General features: G+C 41.8%; 1 protein-coding gene across 1 annotated transcript in view; it reads right to left on the reverse strand.

The window, feature by feature from the left end:
- The window catches only part of fndc1 (fibronectin type III domain containing 1), a 129,571-nt gene that overhangs the window by 21,843 nt on the left and 85,584 nt on the right, over positions 1-22,144 (reverse strand). The window contains 1 exon segment of the mRNA XM_039737866.1: positions 11,074-11,244. Within this exon segment, the coding sequence (XP_039593800.1) occupies positions 11,074-11,244 (171 nt within the window).

Consider the following 22,144-nt stretch of genomic DNA (forward strand, 5'->3'; position numbering starts at 1 on the left):
TTCCTGCAGAGGCATTAGCTCTCTTGGAAATGTGTTCTTTTAATATTGTGGCTTATTAAATAATTAAACAATATCATAATATACCAGAAAAGGCGATATCCCTCCCATCGTGATTACGGCGGTACAAGAATCACATGAGACAAAATATCTTTTAGCTTACATTTACTGACGTTTTACGCAGTTACAGACGGGGAGGCATATGGACTAACTTTATCCAGGTGGGAATCTGGATCAACACAGTCAGCCATTTTTTCCGTCCCTACGCTGGGAGGGTTTCCAACACCTATTGTTGGCACAGCCTCGAAGGGTCTGGCCACTGTCCAGACCTTTTATATGGTTCTTGCTTCATTTGCTGGTCTTCTCGTTTCCAAACAAGGGCTGAATTCCTCTCCCACAAAATACAGAAATATCATAGTGCTTACATGTCGATTCTCATTCTCCCAAGAAGGAAAGAAGGTTTGTGCTGATAGAGGACAGAAATACCATAACCTGTGTTTAAGCTGACTATACAAGCCTCCAGTTGTCTTTGGCTATCTAATCCAATGCTTGGTCAGCAATTCTAACTGCTGAGCCTCTGTGTGCCACAGTTAACATGCACATGTGAATAAAACTCATAACAGTATTGTCCAGATACAGTGACATAAAGAAAATGTAGTATTACAAGCCACCCTTTGTCACTGGATCTGTGACAAAAAACAATATTTGAAAGTCATATCCACAAAACAAAAGGTACTTGATCCCCATCACAGTGTCAATATTTCAAGTCATTTTGGACATGTGAGATGTAGTATCACTATAGCTTCTGTACCATTCATCTAAAACCAGCGTAAACATGGACAAACAGTTACATTTAACATGCTGTTATCAAGTAGTGATATCTCATCAATGGTGTTAGTGGAGATTTTTGCCCTGTTATTTCTTACATAGTCTGTGTTGTGTCTACATATTACTGAATTCATGCAGTGGGTGTCATAGCATCAGATTATATTACAATCCTATATAGCATCTTGATGGATTACACTATTCTTTGGCACTTCTATCATTTCTAGCTTCAATATGTTGCTAGATGTGCCCACCCTTTGATGTCTGATCCCTTTATGAGTTACAATAGTTGTAACATAACTCAGATGCTATTCTAGCTTCATTGCTATGATTATTAATTGTTCTTAACTAGTATTATTGCATAATTGTTCATTCACTATCTGTTATCCTCCCCAACTTCACTATCAGATGTTCTATTCCAAGTTACCAATTTACAAGTTCACATCATTGATAAATCATGCATATCCTCATACCTTTGAGCCCTTCTTATAATAGTTTCAAGTATATTCCTAGACTTGCTATATATATGCCTTGTCCAACTCAGTGGTTTGTTAACAAAGTCTCTTTCTTGGTGGCTTTGCAGATTGGTAACTTTGCAGATCCGTCTGAACAAAGTGTGACTGCTTCAAGGCACTAAAGTTTGTTGTTACTGGAACAGAAAGTAAACAGTCCTTTTATCATTAGGGAGCTCATAAGATGAACACATGGTGACTGTCCCTTTTAGCAGAGGTGCACTTCCCTCTAAGCTTGCACTGTATTCAGTGGTCATTCATGGGAGCCTTCAACAGCTGTCACATCACCTCAGTGGCTACAGCCTGTCCCTGCCACAGTCCATAAAACTTGTCTTAGTTCATGGCATCAAATCTGAGTAGCTGGACTTGCAATCTTTCTTTAGTTCTTTACTCCGTTCCTCTGGAAAGCAAGTGTTTCTTCACCAGCTATTCTCAGGTATGTGCAACAGATTAAAAGTCATTAGCGCAGTACAGTCTCTGTAAATCTTCGTTTGTATATACACCACCTGTTACTTCATTCATAAACTTTACCACTGAATGGAGAGGCTTTAACCACTAAATTTAGTGGCTAAACTTAAGCTACTTGCTATGCTAAACTAGAGAAGGGTGGAAGGTAGAGCAAATACATAACATAAAGCAATTATTTCCCAATCATATGTATCATACAAATGCAGCATTATAAATGACAATTCTAGACCCGCAGTTCAGTCTCATAAAATAACAGCAAGAAATAGAGTAATACATTTAAACTATGCTAGTGACAATGTTTCTTCAGTAGGATCATACATTACACAAAATTAACACATTGCCTCAGTTATCCAAGTGTCTTAACTTATAACAGGATGTTATATACAATGGTTCTAATGTATAACTGAATAATCCATTTTGCTATGTGCATTATCACTGAGCATTAACCTAATACATTGATGCAATAACAACTCTTCCTAAAATTAATCACTTACAGAGACAAATCAATAAATGTATTTCAATTCTAATACAGTCTGTAATTACTGAAGTGACAATAATAATAATCATTTGTCATACATCAAAATATGTAAACCCTCTATACTGTTTTTTTCAAAGAACGAAATCAGTCTAGTGTTCATTTGTTTGCATTTTTCATTAAAACATTTAACACTTGCACTAAATCAGCATGCAAGAAAATTATTCTAATAGCTGCTATTCATTAATTTATGATTGATAAATATTCACTATCCTACGATTAGATTATTTCTAATTGCTATGCCCAAACTTGCTATTAATTATTTCTAATTGCTATGCCCAAACTTGCTATTAAGCTATTTTTTTTGCAACTTGTATAAAAACATAGTTTGTTTTCCATCCGTTGGTCACTGGATTTGCTGAATCTGGAGAACAAGAACATCTATAGATTTTAAATGCAACTTTTATGCTTATAACACTTTTCATGAAATTCAGATTTGAAAATTCTTCTCTTTAACTGACCATGTTACAAGCTATTCTGAGATTCGTCGAGGTCAATAAGTCATGGCGTTATTTAAACTCTGCATCTGTTTGCAGGCTTCAAAACACAGACCAGGCACAGATTGTGTTATCAATCACCAGTCATGATCACTATTGATATTCACATGTATTACATTTAACTTTGAATATTCTTATATGGGACGTCTCCCATTTCTACAGTTTAACATTCTTAGTCAGCTGACGAACATAGAAAGACAGACGTACAAATGACATAAACACGCATCTGCCACCCCAGACTCTGAATAAAAATAATTTATTCGTCTTTTATTTTCTTTTCTAGATTCTAAACTCTGCTTCATGTCCAAGTAGAATTACTTAGCTAAAGCAGAAATTCGTTCACTAGAGAACAGACAATCAACCTTCACTCGTTTCAGTCATTTCTACACACAGTATTTGGCAATTGCTTCATTCTTTCACATGTATTCACATACTCACGTTCTCTTTTACAACAATACTTCATTCACAGAATAAAGTTCTCGATTTCTAGCACACGTGCTATAAACTCACTCGAGGTTGTGCTTTTTTGTTTATCTATAGGGTTTCACCATGCAACATACTTAAGCACGTCTTTTCCTTCATGCTTATTATTAATCAAACAACATCTCAGGCCGCAAGCTGATATTACTGAAAATATTAGGAATGCTTCTTACCTCAGTTTCATACGCGCTATTTTCCAGATCATGGAATTTTCGTGGCGAACATTACGACTCCGTAAATTCTGCGACAACAAGAAAATCCACGCGCGAGGAAATCACGCAGCACAATTCCACAACAAGAAAGTGTTCCCAGAAAAAGTTATGCGGTCACAAAGAATATTCTGACTTAACAAGGAAAACATACATGCTTGAACCTTTATCTCATATCACCGGGCAAGTGTGCTAACCACTGCGCCACCATACATTCCCTTAAGAGTTCCCAAAATACATAACCTCCATTCATGCACAATCGGGCACATGCTACATATCCGTGAGAACTTGTCTCCTTATTATTTAGTATTATTAAAGAGTATTTTTCCTTTAAACTTGATCAGGGTTTAAAAGAAAAAATGTTTTGCACGTTTATAAGTTTTAAACAAAAGTGGAGACATTCTTTTTGATTTGCTTTAAACCAATTGTTCTTATTGTAAGTTTTAACCCCAAATGTATTTATTCTTTTTCCACTTTGTTGTTCGAGCTCTTTTGCATTTTAGCGCTATATGTGTACACCGTTTTACAAATTCTTTTTAAACATTAGCTTATAAAGTATGTTCGTTATTTAAGCTATATTTAAAAGGTAATTTAATTATTTCTGTGTGTTTAAACACACGGCAATTTCTTAAAAGTACCAAAATAGGTGGGGGTTTTGCCAAAACCTTTAACCTTTACCCTTGTAGGTAGACTGATAGAAACAGCTGGCGTCTTTTAGACTGCTTGTAACACGTGGACGAAGCTTGTATTTTTGCATCGAGCTGCTTGGATGCCATTAAAGATTTCTACAAATTATTTTAGCGATCGTGATTGAGACGTTATGGATTCTATCGCTGTTGCTTTGGTTTCATCTTTAAGTTTTTTCAGCTCCGCTGAATTACCACGCAAACGGCAAGGTGAGTGCAATGCCTGCATGTCTTGTCTGCCTGCCGCAACTAATATACAATAACGCGCCGTTCTTTATAGCCTTCAATATTGTTTTCTAAAGGCTAGCGATGTAATTTATTGTAAATACGTGTTTCCCAACACGGCATTTACTTTTCTAGGTAGATTTTGGGCTTCGTACGGCCATTAATTAATCTGTGCTGCCCTGTGAGTGCCGTTTCATTTTACTGGACAGCCAGTCTCGTGCCATCAGTTTCAATCTTGTTGTATTCCATTTATTTTGTCCAATTTTAGTCCCACTTATGCGTTAAACTTAAAAGTCCAACCTTAAAGTTCACTCATACCGTAGGTAGCAGACGCTACCACGATTCGCCGACAGATGTCGGGCTTTCTTTCCAGCCTCATGCACTGTGCCGAGTTTGACAAGTCCGCTTCTTGTCTTTTGATGGGATAAATTAATCAGGCCAGGCATGTTAAGGCAGTTTTAATTCTCGGCCGGAGTCCATGACCGTGCGCAACCAATCCGAAATATATATATCAAATATTATTACCGAGCCTCCCATTCATCAGTGTAAGCATATGTTTAATATATATATAAAATATTATAATTAATATATAATAATATAATTATTAATGTAGCCACAATCCTGCCGACTACGCCATTATGTTTCCTGCAGAGGCATTAGCTCTCTTGGAAATGTGTTCTTTTAATATTGTGGCTTATTAAATAATTAAACAATATCATAATATACCAGAAAAGGCGATATCCCTCCCATAGTGATTACGGCGGTACAAGAATCACATGAGACAAAATATCTTTTAGCTTACATTTACTGACGTTTTACGCAGTTACAGACGGGAGGCATATGGACAGACTTTATCCAGGTGGGAATCTGGATCAACACAGTCAGCCATTTTTTCCGTCCCTACGCTGGGAGGGTTTCCAACACCTATTGTTGGCACAGCCTCGAAGGGTCTGGCCACTGTCCAGACCTTTTATATGGTTCTTGCTTCATTTGCTGGTCTTCTCGTTTCCAAACAAGGGCTGAATTCCTCTCCCACAAAATACAGAAATATCATAGTGCTTACATGTCGATTCTCATTCTCCCAAGAAGGAAAGAAGGTTTGTGCTGATAGAGGACAGAAATACCATAACCTGTGTTTAAGCTGACTATACAAGCCTCCAGTTGTCTTTGGCTATCTAATCCAATGCTTGGTCAGCAATTCTAACTGCTGAGCCTCTGTGTGCCACAGTTAACATGCACATGTGAATAAAACTCATAACAGTATTGTCCAGATACAGTGACATAAAGAAAAATGTAGTATTACAGTGACATAAACTGGTGACCTTCAGGTTATATTGAAGCTCTTGTTCATCTTGTAGAGCAATAATAGGAGAAATCTCACCATCACCATCACCATCAGCACTATTCTGCAGCTGGCATCAAACTCACATGGGTGTGAGGTCAGGCTGAGGACTCTCTCAGTCTCCACTCCTACATGCTTAGACATTTACACACCGGCAAGAAATTCACATCTTGGCTGCAAGTCCTCACTTTTCCCCCCTGGGGTTTTGTGTGATTTCACTTTGTTTCTTCCCACTTCCCATGGATAAACCCCAAATGAGTGAGTTGTGGATGTAGGCCATGACTGTGCTCTCTGTTGGACTGGTGTCCTCTCCCAACACAGGCTACGAAAACAAAGGAAGTGTCTTTGAGGTATCAGAGGAGGGTTTGTCAGGGGATTTATGGAAACTTCTATGCCCCACTCTCATCAGTGTTACAGGAAGCATTTTGGGAGCCCCTTGAACTTGTGAAACTTTCACCTACCTCCCAACCATATAGCAGGAACCCTTTGAACCCATCAAAAGCTCCTCTAAGCTATTGCTTTGATTTTCATAAATGCTTATCAAGGTTTCTTTCACAGCACAAGACATGACAGATGTGCCAGAACTCAAAACAGTGACGGCGACTGCCAGGTTTGTCGTGCCGATCCTCCCAAATGGGTTGAGAAGATGTTTTGCACAGACATCTCTTAAAGGAAGCCATGGAAATCAGGCATCTTCTTCCCAGCACTACATGGTTTCTTACAGGCCGTAATTTATGCCACGTTGGCTCTATAAACACACTAAAAAAAACCAAAATAATGAAATTCGTACACCGCGTCTAGACAAATTAAAAAAAACATGACGTTTGCGGTGTTTTTCCAGTTAAATTTGTCAGGAGAAGCGATCATTGTTAAGACGGTGTGGTAGATTACTTCAAATAAGATGCTGTTTCTGCAACACTTCTTCACATCAGGAGAAACAATTGACTTATGTTTAGGCAAAAAGGAGATGAAGAGGACACGTGATTGAGGTGTTTAAAATTATGAAGGGTATCAGTGCAGTGGATCGAGATGGGGACTTTAAAATGAGTTCGTGGAGATCACCGGGACACGGCTGGAAACTTCATTAGGACGTTTATCTGAAAGGCTCTGGTGGTGGTAATTTCTCACTGATCCACAGGGATCTTTTCTTCCTCCTTCTACAGACTGGATGATTGACAACCTCACCAGCTGGCATTTGGCCAAAAGTGTTGCCATCCTCAATAGTCTAATTTGAGACTTGCGCCCCTTAGAGATGTTTGTTTTCTTAAAAGCTGCATTTATTGCTTTGCCTTTACAAGAGGTCACCATGTCACATTAAATCTTTATCTTTTACAACCTGGACAAGCTTCACACACCTGAATTTGGAAGTTTTCTGCCATTCTTCTCTGCAGATCCTCCCAAGCTCTGTCAGGTTGGAAGGAGACCACCAGTTGACAGCTGTTTTCAAGTCTGGGCTCTGTCTGGGCTGCTCAAGAACATTCCCAGAGTTGTCCCTAAGCTATTGCTAGGCTGTCTTTGCTTTGGGACTAAAGTCATTGTCCTGTTGGAAGGTGAACCTTCAACCCAGTCTGAGGTCCAGGGCACTCCAGAGCAGCTCTTCATTAAGGTTGTCTTTATACTTTGCTTCATTCAACTTTCCCTCAACCTTGACTTGTCTCCAGTCCCTGGTGCCGTAAAACAACCCCACGGCATGATGCTGCCATCACCATGCATCATTCCTCTTATTCTCCTAGTTCTTGAACTTGTTGATGTTGTTGTTCTTCCTCCTCTTCTTCTTATTCTTTTTGTTTCTCTTTTTAAACTTCTTCTTTTTATTCTTGTTCTTATTCTTCTTGGTCTTCTTCTTTTTGTTCTTGTTCCTCTTCTCATTCTTCTTTTTGTTCGTCTCATTCTTGTTGTTCTTGTTCTTCTTCTTGAACTTGTTCTTCTTCCTCCTCTTCTTCTTTTTCTTCTTATTCTTCTTGTTTCTTTTTATTCTTGTTCTTGTAATTCTTGTTCTTCTCATTCTTGTTGTTCTTCTTAAACTTCTTTTTATCGTTGTACTTGTTATTCTTCTTGTTGTTCTTCTTGTTCTTCTCATTCATGTTGTTGTTCTTGTCCTTGTTGTTCTTGAACTTGCTCTTGTTCTTCTTCTTCCTCCTCTTCTTCTTTTTCTACTTATTCTTCTTGTTTCTTTTTATTCTTGTTCTTCTTATTCTTTTTGTTCTTGTAATTCTTGTTCTTCTCATTCTTGTTGTTCTTCTTAAACTTCTTTTTATTGTTGTACTTGTTATTCTTCTTGTTCTTCTCAATCATGTTGTTGTTGTTGTTTTTGTTGTTCTTGTTCTTCTTCCTCCTCCTTTTTGTTTTCTTCTTATTCTTCTTGTTTCTCTTCTTAAACTTCTTTTTTTATTCTTGTTCTTCTTATTCTTTTTGTTCTTGTTATTCTTGTTCTTCTCATTCTTGTTGTTCTTAAACTTCTTTTTATTCTTGTACTTGTTATTCTTCTTCTTGTTGTTCTTCTATAACTACTTCTCATTCGTGTTGTTGTTGTTGTTGTTGTTGTTGTTGTTCTTCTTCTTCTTCTTCTTTTGAACTTGTTCATGTTCTCCTTTCTCCTCCTCTTCTTATTCTTCTTGTTTCTCTTCTTAAACTTCTTGTTATTCTTGTTCTTCTCATTCTTGTTGTTCTTCTTAAACTTCTTTTTATTCTAGTACTTGTTATTCTTCTTCTTGTACTTGTTGTTCTTCTCATTGGTGTTGTTGTTCTTGTTCTTCTTAAACTTCTTTTCATTCTTGTTCTTATTCTTCTTGTACTTCTTCTTTTTCTATAGCTATTCCCATTTTTATACAGGGTAGTTATTTTTTAGGTCCGGACTCCAGGTTTAGTTGTGATTTTTATGGCCAGATCCCTTTTCTAATGCCATCCCACCACACTCCTTCATTGCTGGAATGCTATTGCGCAGGTGATGGCAGCAGTGGCATGTGTCAGCGCAGGTTCCCATCTCCTTCATGAGACTGCCACATCTTTGGCATCATAATAAAATAGCCATTTTCTTCAGGCAGTGCAGCACGTCACCTTCTTTTCATTTTGTCTGATTGGATGAGTTTCCATTTTAACTGCAGGTGCTTCACTGTACTTCACAGATAAACAGGGGCAGACACTGGAGATTCATTTGAATGCCAAGTAGACAACCAGAAAAGTCAAAGACGAAACAGAGCCAACAAGGCCAAAGTGCAAGAGTGAACTTTTTCATTCCGGGGGTACTGAGTGTTGCTTGATGAGGGAAAGATTGAATTGAAATGATTTTAGCACAAGTCTGCAACATAAGAAAAACGTGAAAAAGTGAAGGAAGGGTTCTGAACCTTATTGAAGGTCCTCAATATGTGATCCTGCAAGGGTCTCATTAAAACAGTGGACGTCACCTGAATTATTTGAATATGGCAATGCTGTGAAAATATGTATTTTGCATATCAATTGCGCAGCTCTTTTTTATTCCTGTGTCTACAGCCGTATTTATACAGGCACCCACATCATCCTCCTTATTCCAGCTTAATTCAAAAACCAGACAAATTCACCAAGGTGGCATATTTAACTCAAAACAAGGGTTCTTTGGCACTTACCCACTCAACTGAAATGAATAATTAGATCTTAATGGCTCAGAAAGTTAAAGCTGCTAGAAACTTCTTGTTGCCCAAGAATTTTAATTCCTTTCAGATGTGAATGTGCGGAATAGCAGTTTTGTCAAGAGTAAGAATCATGTGGGCCATCCGTCTCCCTCTTGTCAGATGCTTGGTGGGGGCTGCTGGCTGATCTCCCCCCGCATTGTGTACTACACATGGCGCTCGTTCAACTGTATCACCCTTTGGTAACCTGTCTCTGGAAAACATCTCCCAGTCAACAAGTACTTGGACCTCATCCTGTTGCCTCCTTTTGTTGATAAGACATTTGCTAGGCTTCATTTTTTTTGTTCTGGGTGAATATGGGGCACTTCTACATCAGCCACAATCTGCATTATTAGCTGTTATTTCTCTGCTTAATGATGAATAATTATAAGAAATAATATGATAGCACCAAAATGTGTTCTATTAGTGAAACCCCTCAAGTGGCCCCACACACTCATTATTGTCAAGGAGGCCAAAGTATACAAAATTAAAAAGTGCGAGTTCTCCACCTCAAAGTACCCATCACAAGCCCTCACTCTATCTCTGTTTCTGTCCACCTCTGGCTTACCTTCTTCCCACCAGTTAAAGCCATCTTAGCTTCACACTTAGTTATGTCATGTCCTACACCCGAGACCCAAGAGCTTTTTATGGGCTCTGCTCAGGTAACATCCCAGGGGAAGGGTGACAGGATCACATGGTCCATAACCTTAGCTTCTGTTTTACCTTAAGAATCAAGGAAGAACCGCTAATGTCACTTTCATCCACATGAAAGACCAATTTCAACAAAACGGACAAAGCCAGTCTAAGCCCACATGCAGCCCTATCTAATTCTGCCAACTCTATCTATCTATCTATCTATCTATCTATCTATCTATCTATCTATCTATCTATCTATCTATCAAATCCTGCCAACTACGCTATCTATCAATCTGTCCATCTAATCATGCCAACTACGCTATCTATCTATCTATCTATCTATCTATCTATCTATCTATCTATCTATCTATCTATCTATCTATCTATCTATCTATCTATCTATCTATCTAATCATGCCAACCATTAAATAAATTAAAAACACCCCCTCGACTTACCACAGGATGTCCCTAAATTGTAGAGTCACTGCTCACTCTAACAGGCGTATCATTATTAAATAAGAAGAAAATGGAGTATCCAGAGAAAACTCAAGTAGACATGGAGAGAACCTGCAAACGCCATACGGACTATAACTGGGCTGGGAAATGAACTTGAATAATGGAAGTTCTGAGGCAGAAGATCTAATCACTGTGTCATCCATCTAGCCCCCCCACTTTCTCAATCTGTGTTACCCTATTTTTGAGTCATGGGGAGCTGGACCTCAAAAAGGCAGCCCTGCCCTGCTCCAAGGTCAGAAAGAAGCGTAGTGAGGGTGCCAGTCCAACACTCGTATGACACACTCTCTCCAGTTATTCTAACAAGCACACCTTTGGGATGTGGGAGAAGGCAATGGCAGCCAAAGAAAAGGCAAACTAGACACAGCGTGAAGAATCAAAGTCCACACAAACAGTCACCAGACCGTGCGTTGATCTTGAGTCCTTTAAGTTGGGAGTTGCTTTGCCATATTGTGCCACCCTGCACACATTTTACTGTAAGATACATACATGGAGTGCACAGTACCTGTGAAGCGCTTGTTTCCGGCGACATCATATTCTGACAATGGCGTGCCATTGAATGGCTTTGTTTCTGCGTGTATTTCAACATATTCCGTCGTCGGAGGCACCGTTGTTGGAAGAATCGTCGTTGGAAGAATCGTCGTTGGAAGAATTGTGGTCTCTGTGAGCTCTGATTCTGGAAAAGAGAAAAGATATAAATTATCCGAGTATTTGTCAGATGTTACTTTGCAACAGGAAGGCATGTGACATGTATGCTTCGTATCTATCTATCTATCTATCTATCTATCTATCTATCTATCTATCTATCTATCTATCTATCTATCTATCTATCTATCTATTTTAAATGAAAGTCTGCACACAATGTCTGAATTGTTTGATTTATAATTTTTAGCTGCAGAGCAGAGGAGGAAATTACGGAAAAATGTGTCTTTGCCCCAAACATTAAGGAGGTCACTATAATATCCTAAAAGACATTTAGACCTTAATAAATAATTATGAAACTAAACCTACCACACATCTTTTAAGGCACTTCATTAAATACACAAGTGAGCAAAATTAGAGAACAAATTCCATTTTAGTCACACCTTCTCTGAATTGTATAGAAGAGACATATTGTAATCCCATATCTTCAGCTATAAGTGTCCAAAATCACAAAATAAAAGATTTAAACAGACAGTTAAAGAAGGTCTGCCATCACAATTAGAGAACAAGTGCTACCAGTTAACAGCTGGTTTTAATCGGGCCAAGCAACACCAACTGATCAGTCAACCTTGGTAGGCATTTGTCCAGATGGTGAGATCACCAAATCAAACTGACCAATCAGGCTGTTGTAAGGGACTGGACACACACACACACACACACACACACACAAGCACACACACAGGCCTTAGCATTTTATGAGATGGTGGATGGACCAGAAACAAATTCTGGTCATTTACAGTATAAGAGAAAATGAGACAATTTATTCAAAAATGATCTGGATATACTGGTGAGAACAGGGAATAATAGAGACGAGTCTATAAACCATTAGGATGTTGGCATTACTTTGGTTTAATTTGTTTAATGTTTCGGCAATCTTTGCTGGTAATTTTTTTTTTCATTCCATTTTGAGTGTAGGTGTTTTTCTGGGAATGTTGGCTGCCTTTATTTCAGTCTGGCAGCTAGCTGTGTGTGATCTTTTCAGTAAAGTGTGAGATGAGCGATCCTTCTTAGCTCTTAAAAATCGCAGCGCCTGTATGTTTTAATTTAGTTTAATTGCCATTGTCACGCATGTGTAACTGTGGATCACCCTCAGGGCTCCTCTAATGCATTTGGTGGCACAGTCGATCATACACATGTGCACTTAGTGTAGGGCCGTCCATTCCCACATCACGCCCGTGCACCGCTCTCGCCACACTACCACTTCCCATTCTACCAAGATGCGAGGGCGGCGATTATTTATTTAAGAAGATGCCGGTCAACCGCAGACCTCAATTTACCACACTTCACTGAGATGGTTTGGGCACGTGCATATGATGGGGACATTGAGAAAAGAATGTCGAGAAAAGAACTGGGACTTAGTCTTTCACGATTACTCGGTTGATTCTTGAGTGTGTGCCTGACAATAAACGGGCTCGATCCTGTGGAAGAATAATTTTAGGGTAACATAGCTTTCATCTTAAAGAAACAACATAAAAGGCTAATAAATGTCAGAAACCTTTGTGGGTATGTAAGGAGACCAGACAGGGATCAAGTGAACAACAGAATGTACTGAAAGATGATGAAGAGATGACTAAGAAATCAGTAGATGTCCTTTAAACAACCAAAATGGACAATTGTTATATGCACAGAAATTTGAAGGGTGGTAGCTCATCTCAAAAGGTATAAGAAGAACCAGAATCTTATATTTAAATGTCTACGTGTGGAAGTGCATGCAAGTCTGTCTGTCCGGACCAGAAGAGTGAGGCTACAGCATGAAGCTGAAAGAAAGCGACTCCATCGCAAAGTGAAACATCCGAGGAAAGACAAACTCACTTAGCTGCTGATAGACAGCACATCGGCGAACTGAAACATCTGAGGAAAGACAAACTCACTTAGCCGCTGATAGACAAGCGAAGCGAGCACATCGGCGAAATGAAACATCTGAGGAAAGACAAACTCACTTAACTACTAATACACAAGTGAGGCGAGCACATCCACGAAATGAAACCTCCGAGAAAAGACAAAACTCACTTAGCTGCTGATAGACAAGCGAGGCGAGCACATCGGCAAAATGAAACATCTGAGGAAAGACAAACTCACTTAACTACTAATACACAAGTGAGGAGAGCACATCGGCAAAATGAAACATCTGAGGAAAGACAAACTCACTTAGCTGCTAATACACAAGTGAGGAGAGCACATCGGCAAACTCACTGAAAGGAAAGACAAACTCACTTAGCCGCTGATAGACAAGCAAGCGAGCACATCTGAGGAGGAAAGACAAACTCACTTAACTACTGATACACAAGTGAGGAGAGCACATCGGCAAAATTAAACAAACTCTGAGGATAGACAACACATTGGCGAAATTAAACCTCTGAGGAAAGAAAAACCCCGACTCTGCATTTCAAATTTTTTTCTGACAATTTCAATGGTTTCTAGGAGCCCGGGATTTTTACAGCACAGGCTTACAAAGCTAGTATAATATGATGGATTTTTATTTTCATAGTCCTTTGAATGTAAACCAACAAAACAATCAGAGTAAATGTTTCCATTGATTGACACTCTATGTAAATTCAGTAGTTTATAAAATGAACCTCTATTGTTTGTTTCTCTGACTATTTCTGACCAGGCTGTAACAGACTGCTTCTGAAGGATGCTCCCTCCAAGGTATTTTGCTGAGGAGTAATTAAAAGATAACAATGAACTACTTTTCTCTTACCTGTTTACTGATTTGTCCCAAATTTCTTTAATAAGATGTTAAATTTCTACCACAATCCCCAAACCTTTTTCCTTCTCTTATCTTCTTATTACACTGTCTTGTATAATCTTTACGGTACCCCAAGTCATCACGCACGATGGTGTGTGCAGATCCATAACTGAATATCCAAATGTGCAACAACAGCGGCCAACGGAATCCGTCCATCTTCTCTGATTAAGACATTCGCACACGTCGATGCGGGCCTGTGTGTGAGATATCGATGGTCGACCCGACCGAGCTTCGTCGGTTGCACTTGTTCTTTACACAATTCTACTCATTCCAATGGAGCTGCCCTCTCAGGTTTCTGTGGGGGCCACCAGAAGGAGCTATCGTATATTGACTGTACAGAGACTGCTGTGGTCCTGTCGAAACCGGGATGTGTTCCCCGGATGCACTAGATCGAGCACCGGGAGTTTAAAAACAGCCCTTCACTTGGACCTGGGAGTCAGAGTTGGGAGATCAGACGGATAACACTCGACTGGAAGAAATGGCAAAAAATGGAAGGAGCAAAGTGAGAGACTGACGGTATTTTCGGGCTGTATTGTGTTGTGGGGTATCCGTTACGACACTGAGGGTGGGAAGTCTGGGAAAGGATCATGTTATTGTAAATGAAGACACTGGATCTGAACCTGGGACTGTGTGTGTCTGTGTGTAGTTGCAGCTGGGTTTTGGGGGGCTCTTACGCCCTCTACAGGCCACTAAGAACAATACAGTCATTTTTTGCTATTAGTTAAAACAGATTTGTGTTATTGTAGCTTATCTGAAGGTCAGACTGTATTTTAAGACACCCATATGGTTATTTTCAAAAGGGCTCAGATAATAATAATAATAATAATAATAATAATAATAATAATAATAATAATAATAATAATAATAATAATAATAATAAGAAGAAGAAGAAGAAGAAGAAGAAGAATTTTTTTGCCACTTTTCTTCATCACATTCTATATGAAAGCCGGCACCAAATCCCTGAACCAATGAGTGTTAAGACACCCCAGTCCACCCTGCAGTCTCAGAACAAACGCAGGGTCTTTCTGCTATTTATGATGTGAAACAGACAAACGCATTCTTTTCAAATTCAGCTTGAATTTTGGCCGTGAAACGGAAACTTTGCCTTCTCCTACTAACATCAGTTACCGTGTTACATAATAAGAGCTTACCATGTGAGCCAAGCGCTCTGTAGGGGTAGATTAGTAACATTTGCTTCTCAAGTAGGCCGCGTTATTCCAAGGTGAATTGCCTACGTCAGAACACATTCCATTGACTTAAATGGGGGGACGGCAGTTGGAAAACGGAGAGCAAGAAATATTTGGCTAAGAAAATGGAAAATTAAGAAGAAAAATATAAGGAGTTGTAGGTCAAACAGGATGAGCATTCCTTTCCATTTGGAAAAACTGAGGTGTGCTTTCTATCCTATAGAAAAGTCTGCGTTGAAGAATGACGTCTGTTTCTGTATGGGAGCACAAACAGCGAGTCTCCCAAAACCGTTTGTACTGTTTGCATTGCGGCGCTTTGGTCCTCTCTTGAAGGATGGGATTGAAGACTTCTTTACCATCGCCATTATGATGAAAGCTTCAGCTTTCTATTACTTTACTAGCTGGCAGAAAAAAATAAAGAAAAGTCGGAGGTTGATGAAATTTATGAGGGTGTATCAAATTGCCAGGGTGCATGAAACTACATGATGATGATGATGATGACGATGGCTCTGGTGGGTGGGAAGAGTCAGGCTTGCACATACTGCATCATACGGTGTGTGTGTTCTTCACCTTCACCTTTTAAACTCAGCCTCATTTATGTTCAATTTCTGCTACTTGGATTTAAATGGTGGGGTAAAGCTAGGCCGGCTGTCCAGCGCCCCGATCCACACGTGTTTATTGTTCTTCCCTTTTTAGCAACACAGTGCACAAATCACCAAACCAATATTGCTCAGTCCCTTCTTCTTTCCTCTTCCTCTCTCTGCCACCTCCACTCCTGTCCACACAAGTTTTGTCCTTCACCTCCTGACTCTGGCTTCCCAAATGGAGTGCGGTGCTCCAGGTGCATTCTGGTTCTCCTCCGGCAGCTACTCCCGGGTGTGGCGGAAGTGCTCAATAGGCACCCGGATCCTCTTTTGGAGTCCAGGGCTTCGGGACTGTCCAGGTGCCCCCTGTTGGGGGCCACAGGACCCAGCAGGGTTGAGTTTCCAAGCAAGGGGGGTTCCCTCTCCCTCCCATATTCCAGGGGAGGTATTGCTGTGAACATGTCCTCTCCCCCAGTCCTTCCATCAGAAGGACGTCCCAACCAGGCCAGGCCCCCAGCCGTCTGTCACCCTTGCTAAAACTTCATCATTCCTCATTCAAAATTCATGTGTTATACCCTTCAAAATAAAAGTCAGACTATTTTTCTCTTTTTTCAGTTTTTTTACACCTGGAGATTGGGATTCTCAGGTGGAAGTCCGGAAGAAGACACTGATTTTTGGGATTAAGGCCGACTTGGGATGTCTGAAATAGCATCACACACTTTTTAAATATAAAGGTGCTAGAGCGGTTCTTCAGAGCGATGCCATAGGGTAACCCCCCCCCCTTTTTTTGCCCACATACTGTATTCCTTGTCTCTCATAGTTCTCCAACCTGCTTTCCTGCACTTCCTTAGATATACAAAGTACATCCCACCTCATCTATACCTCTGACTGTCACATTTCTTATTCTAATAGTATTACTATTACTACTAGTATTGTGGTGGACTGGCGCCCTGCCCGGGGTTTGTTTCCTGCCTTGTGCCCTGTGTTGGCTGGGATTGGCTCCAGCAGACCCCCGTGACCCTGTAGTTAGGATATAGTGGGTTGGATAATGGATGGATGGAATATAACTGGTAACCACAGCAGACAGAGGAGGCTGACAAAATTGTGTAAGTGAGCATTATGACAGACAGCTGGGGTGTCGTTACAGCCGGGATGTCTGGAAGGTGAAAGGACTGGGAGAGGACCAATGCCTCCCCCAGTACATGAGAGGGCAACCACCCTGGTTCGCTGGTGGGCCATCTGTTTGGAGCTGGGAAGCTCCACCCGGTTGGGGCACGTGGTCACTACCAGGGTCCGCCCAGACGTTCCCAGAGTCATGGACGGCGGCACTTCTGCCACAACAGGGAGTGCTGCTAGGCCAGGAGGCAAATACACCTGGTGTGCTTCTGGGTGCTCAGGCAGCACTTCCGCCACACCCAGAAATGCTGCAGGAAGATCGTCAAGAAGCACCTGGAGCACATCCGGGTGCTGCATAATAAAAGGGACCGCCTCACTCCAGTCGAGGAGCCGGAGTTGGGAGGGAGTGAGACGAAGTTTATGAGAGAGGGTTGGAGGTGGCAAGAAAAAAATAAGAGAAAAAGAAGGACTGTGAGTGATTGATGCACTGTAATTGTCAGAGAAAATAAACGTGTGTATTATGGACATAAGCTGTCTGGGTGTCTGCCCCCATCGAGGCTGGTTCTCACAGCATGGATGTGTAGGGCTAAATTTATTAAGGACTGAAGCCAGAACTGCAGAGATATGGAGTTGAAGCAGAAACCACAACACCCTTTAAGAAGGATCTGGAATGAGATATTGGGGACGACTTAGCTGTTAGCTAAACAAACGAGCTTGATGGACTGAATGGTCTCCTCCCATCTGTCACATTTCTGGTGTTTATATGCGATGGACTGCCACCCCATCCTGGTTTTGTTCTTGCATTTATGCCCAACCCTCATATTCCCATAATGAATTAATGCAGTTTTGCAAAACAGAAAGATGGATAGTTTAAGTGATGAAGACTGCGCAAACCTTTTGGAGTTTTTTCGCAAATTGTACAATTATTGTTACAATTCAATAATTTTGTGAGTATCAGGTCAGGTCAGGTTGGGGAGCAGGCACTAGTACAGTGCACTGCTGCACCCACCACATGATGAAACAGCTTGGGATTCTGGTTGGCAAGCCCCCCAGGCAGACACATTGTCCAGTCCCAAATGTTACATGGACATCCCCTTGGCCTGGTCCAGCTGCTCGGGTCCTCAACAATGAGCCAGATCACCCTCGGGGAAACGCACCACATGGCCGTAGTGCTGTAACTGACGCTCCATCACAATGCAGGTCATGTGCCTCATTCGGGACTCCATGAGCAATACAAAGTCAAACCAACGGGACCCAAGAACACTCCGAAGAGACACAATACCGAAGTTCATCTCAGGTCACTGGATAGCGACCATGTTTTGCAACCATATAGCAAGACAGGAAGCACCAGGACTCTAAAGACTTGGACCTTCATCCTTTTGCAGATATCAGGAGGGCCACACACCCCTTTCCAGTGACCTCATGACCCCCCATGCTCTCCCAATCCATCTACTGACTTCATAGAAAGAGTCACCAGAGACATGAATGTCACCGCCGAGATAAGTAAACCTCTCAATGACGAGATCGACACTCTCTCCGCAGATAGACACGCTGCTGATGGCCGTGCCCAAGATGTCATTAAAAGCCTGTCTCTTGGTTTTTATCAGGATCCTCGCAAGCCCAGACACTTGGACCTCTCACTCAATCTCTCGAGCGCCCCGATCAGAGCCTCCATTGACTCCGTTAACATCACAGCATCATTGGCAAAGTCAAGATCCGTGAAGCTCTCTTCAACAAGGATGCCCCCCAGCCAATGGACCCCACGACCCTACCCAACACCCAGTCCATGCAAGAATTAACAGAACAGACCCCTATGATTATAACATCTGCAAAAACCTTTTTCTCCCATGACCCATTTTTCTCAAATGGATGAGTTCATTATTTCCAGCAGTAGAAATCCAGGCCAACAAGAGAGAATCCATCTAAAACATTAAAACATGGTGTTCCGCAGTATCCCGTAATTGAATCACAGCGTTCCGTAATCGAAAGCCGACCCTTTACTCTCCCAATCACTTGAACCCCCATGGAGCGTAAGATCTGCGATGTGCTTAGAAAGCCACCGAAAAATTACGGAACCCATGAGGAGTAGTCAATAAGCAGCGAGCACATCATAAAAAGACACAATGCAAGGAAGAGAAACACAAGGGGGCCGCTGAGGTACACGCAACTTCTGTCACATCCTCTAACATCCGAAATTGAGATCAGCGGACTTGACATTAATTGCCGACATCTCCCAAATGAAACATAGCTCAGCAGAAGGAGCTGCGTAGTGAAGGCCTCCTGTGGTAGAACGTGCTCGACAGACATATTTTTTTTTAGGGTTTTCATCGGCAGTAAGTGACATCATGTTCTCTGGCTGCAATTTAGGGCCTGTCATTTTATTACCCTCTTTGAACTGGCCCATCTGGAACGAACGGCACTGCCGGTCACTAACTTTAGTGGAGATCTGTTTTGTTAAACGGTACTGAAAGAAAACACTGCGTTATGACTAGCGCAGAAAAAATGACCCGAAGTCGATATTCCACGTGCTTTTATGACCATTGTAACAAAGGCACTATATAGACACCTGACCCGACACAGATGGACACGGACACGCGTATAAAATGAAAAGACTTTTATTTTTCTTCAACTGGAGGGCACGTCTTCCCCATGTCCCCCACCCACAACACAGTCCCCAAAGCACCACCAAACAAGCACACACTTTCTTCTTCTTCTTTACTACCACTCCTCCTCCTAGCTTCGTCCTCCTCCTCCCGACTCTGGCCAATGAGTGCTGATTGCCGGCCCCTTTTATAGCCCACCCAGAAGTGCTCCAGGTTCTTGATTGATCACCTGTTTGTGGTTGCACTTCCGTGTGGGACTGAAGACTCATCCAGCCAGGCTCAGGAACTCATGCAGCGCCCCCTGACGGCCATCCCAGATCCCAACCGGGCTGTGGAGGACTCCATCTCCCATGGAGCCCTGCGGGAAGCTGAGGCACCACCCTCAGCCTGGGAGACTGCCACCAAGCGTCCCGGGGGAGGTATTGAGCAGCCCATGGTTGCTCCCCAGGATCATATGTAGAAGGGGCGTCCGCCACACCATATATCAGCGTTTCTCAACCTTTAAGTATTTGCGACCCGAGTTTTCATGACAGTTTTAATCGTGCCCCCCTAATGTTTTTTGAAAGGAGCCCACTAATACCAATTTGTTCTTTTTTAATTAATGATATATCATAGATGCATATTTTATTATACCTACTTAACTTTTATCGACATTTATCCAACTCTATATTTATTGTTCTAGTATCAGAATGTAGTTTAAGTTCATTTGTTTTGGTTTCAACAGATGGATTTTTCATATTTTCGATTCTTGTTTTCTTTTTTTCACTTCTTTTTGTTACTTCGCGCCCCCCTAGGGGGGCCCGCCCACAGATTGAGAATATCAAAGTTTCTCTACTAACCATTCCTCATCTCTGTCGACTGATTATACTCCTAAATCTACAGTTTGCCTAACACCCCAATCGATGAGTGGATGATGCGGTAGCAATAGTCCTACATCACATTCTGCAACACCTGGAAAGTAGCAGAACATATGCCAGGATGCTTTTCCTGGACTACAGTTCTGCTTTCAATACTATCCGCCCGGGAAAACTGATCAAGAAGCTGACAGACCTCGGCGTGCCAGCTCCCACCTGCAACTGGATCCTGGACTTCTTGACAGATAGACCACAGGTGGGGAGAATGGGAGGATGGGTGTCTGCTGAGCTCACAGTCAGTACAGGCTCCCCACAGGGCTGTTGCCTCAGCCCCAAACTCTTCACCCTGTACACTTATGACTGTGTCTCCACCCAGGACAACACCATCGTCATTAAATACGCTGATGATACCACCATCTTGGGGCTCATCAGGGGTGGACAAGTCAGGGTACAGGACCCTGGTAAACAACATTCTTGTCTACGGAGAGGAGAATGACCTCATCCTCAACATAGACAAGACCAAAGAAATAATATCGGACTTCAGGAAGAATCCTCCCCCTCTACGGCCTCTTATCATCAAAGGGACTGAGGTGGAGAGGGCCGACGGCCACAGATTCCTGGGATCGCAGGTGACATCAGACCTGAGCTGGACTCTTCACACCACAGCCACAGTGAGAAAAGCCCAGTAAAGGCTCTATTTTATTAGGTTGCTCAGGAAAGCCGGCCTGAACCATCTAGCATTCTCACCGCAGGTATCACTGTCTGGTATGGGAACACCACACAGGCAGAGAGGAAGGCTTCGCAAAGAGTCATAAAGACTGCGGAGAGGATCATAGGGACAAAACTTCCTTGCATGGACTTTATGTACGCACATCATAGTCGGAAAAGAGCAGAGGGAATTATCAGGGACTCACTCCATCCAGCTCACTCTCTGCTCAGACACAAAAACTGTACGTACAACCTGAGACACAACAGAGCAGACAGCGTCATCTCTCACACAAGCTTTTTCAATAGCTTCTTCCCCGCCACAGTCAGACTGATGGCAAAACAAAATTAGTGAATACTAGCCGACGCCCGCCGCAGCATACGACGGTGTAAGAATAGGAATTCAGAAATCAAGAAGAAAGAAATACTTCTTGAAAGACGAGGTGTGAATTGGTGTTTTGCTGCAGACGACAGATAATGAGTCGAAAGATCTAACCGTAGAAAAGGCCACATACAACTGACCGTGGCTGAAGACTGGTTGTTGTAGATTAATGCAAATCTTTGCAAACGTTTGTCCTTGGGACTTGTCGATAGTCATGAAGAAGGTGAGTCTGAGTGGGAATTGTGTCTGTTTCAATTTAAAAGGGAGATTGGTGTCGAAAGGAAGGAGAGAGATTCTGGGAATGATGATTGTTTCAGAATTTTGGATAGCAATCAGTTTGAACTCAATAATCTCTTATATATATTTCTTTTCTGGTTTGTCCTGCTTCCTCTTCAAACTCGGTCCCCCCCACACGCAGCCCACACGGCATTTCTCGATTCCTATTGGTCGTCTTCCACGTCATGCACTATACTGGCCTGCTGAGCGTAATACACCCTTCCCCACACTGGCCGTGGCCTCCCATACACCCCCACGCTGCTTTTCTCGATTCCTATTCCTCCTTTGGACTACCGTGTTCCCCGCATCCTCTCTCAAGACCCCATAGGTGTCACATCACCGCCGAAGTAAAAGGTCACACGGTCAGGCTAGATATAGGGAGGTGACGTGACGTGACCGGGTTTGAAATGGAAGCAGG

This window comes from Polypterus senegalus, chromosome 16 (genome assembly GCF_016835505.1).
Source record: "Polypterus senegalus isolate Bchr_013 chromosome 16, ASM1683550v1, whole genome shotgun sequence".
Classification (NCBI taxonomy): domain Eukaryota; kingdom Metazoa; phylum Chordata; class Cladistia; order Polypteriformes; family Polypteridae; genus Polypterus; species Polypterus senegalus.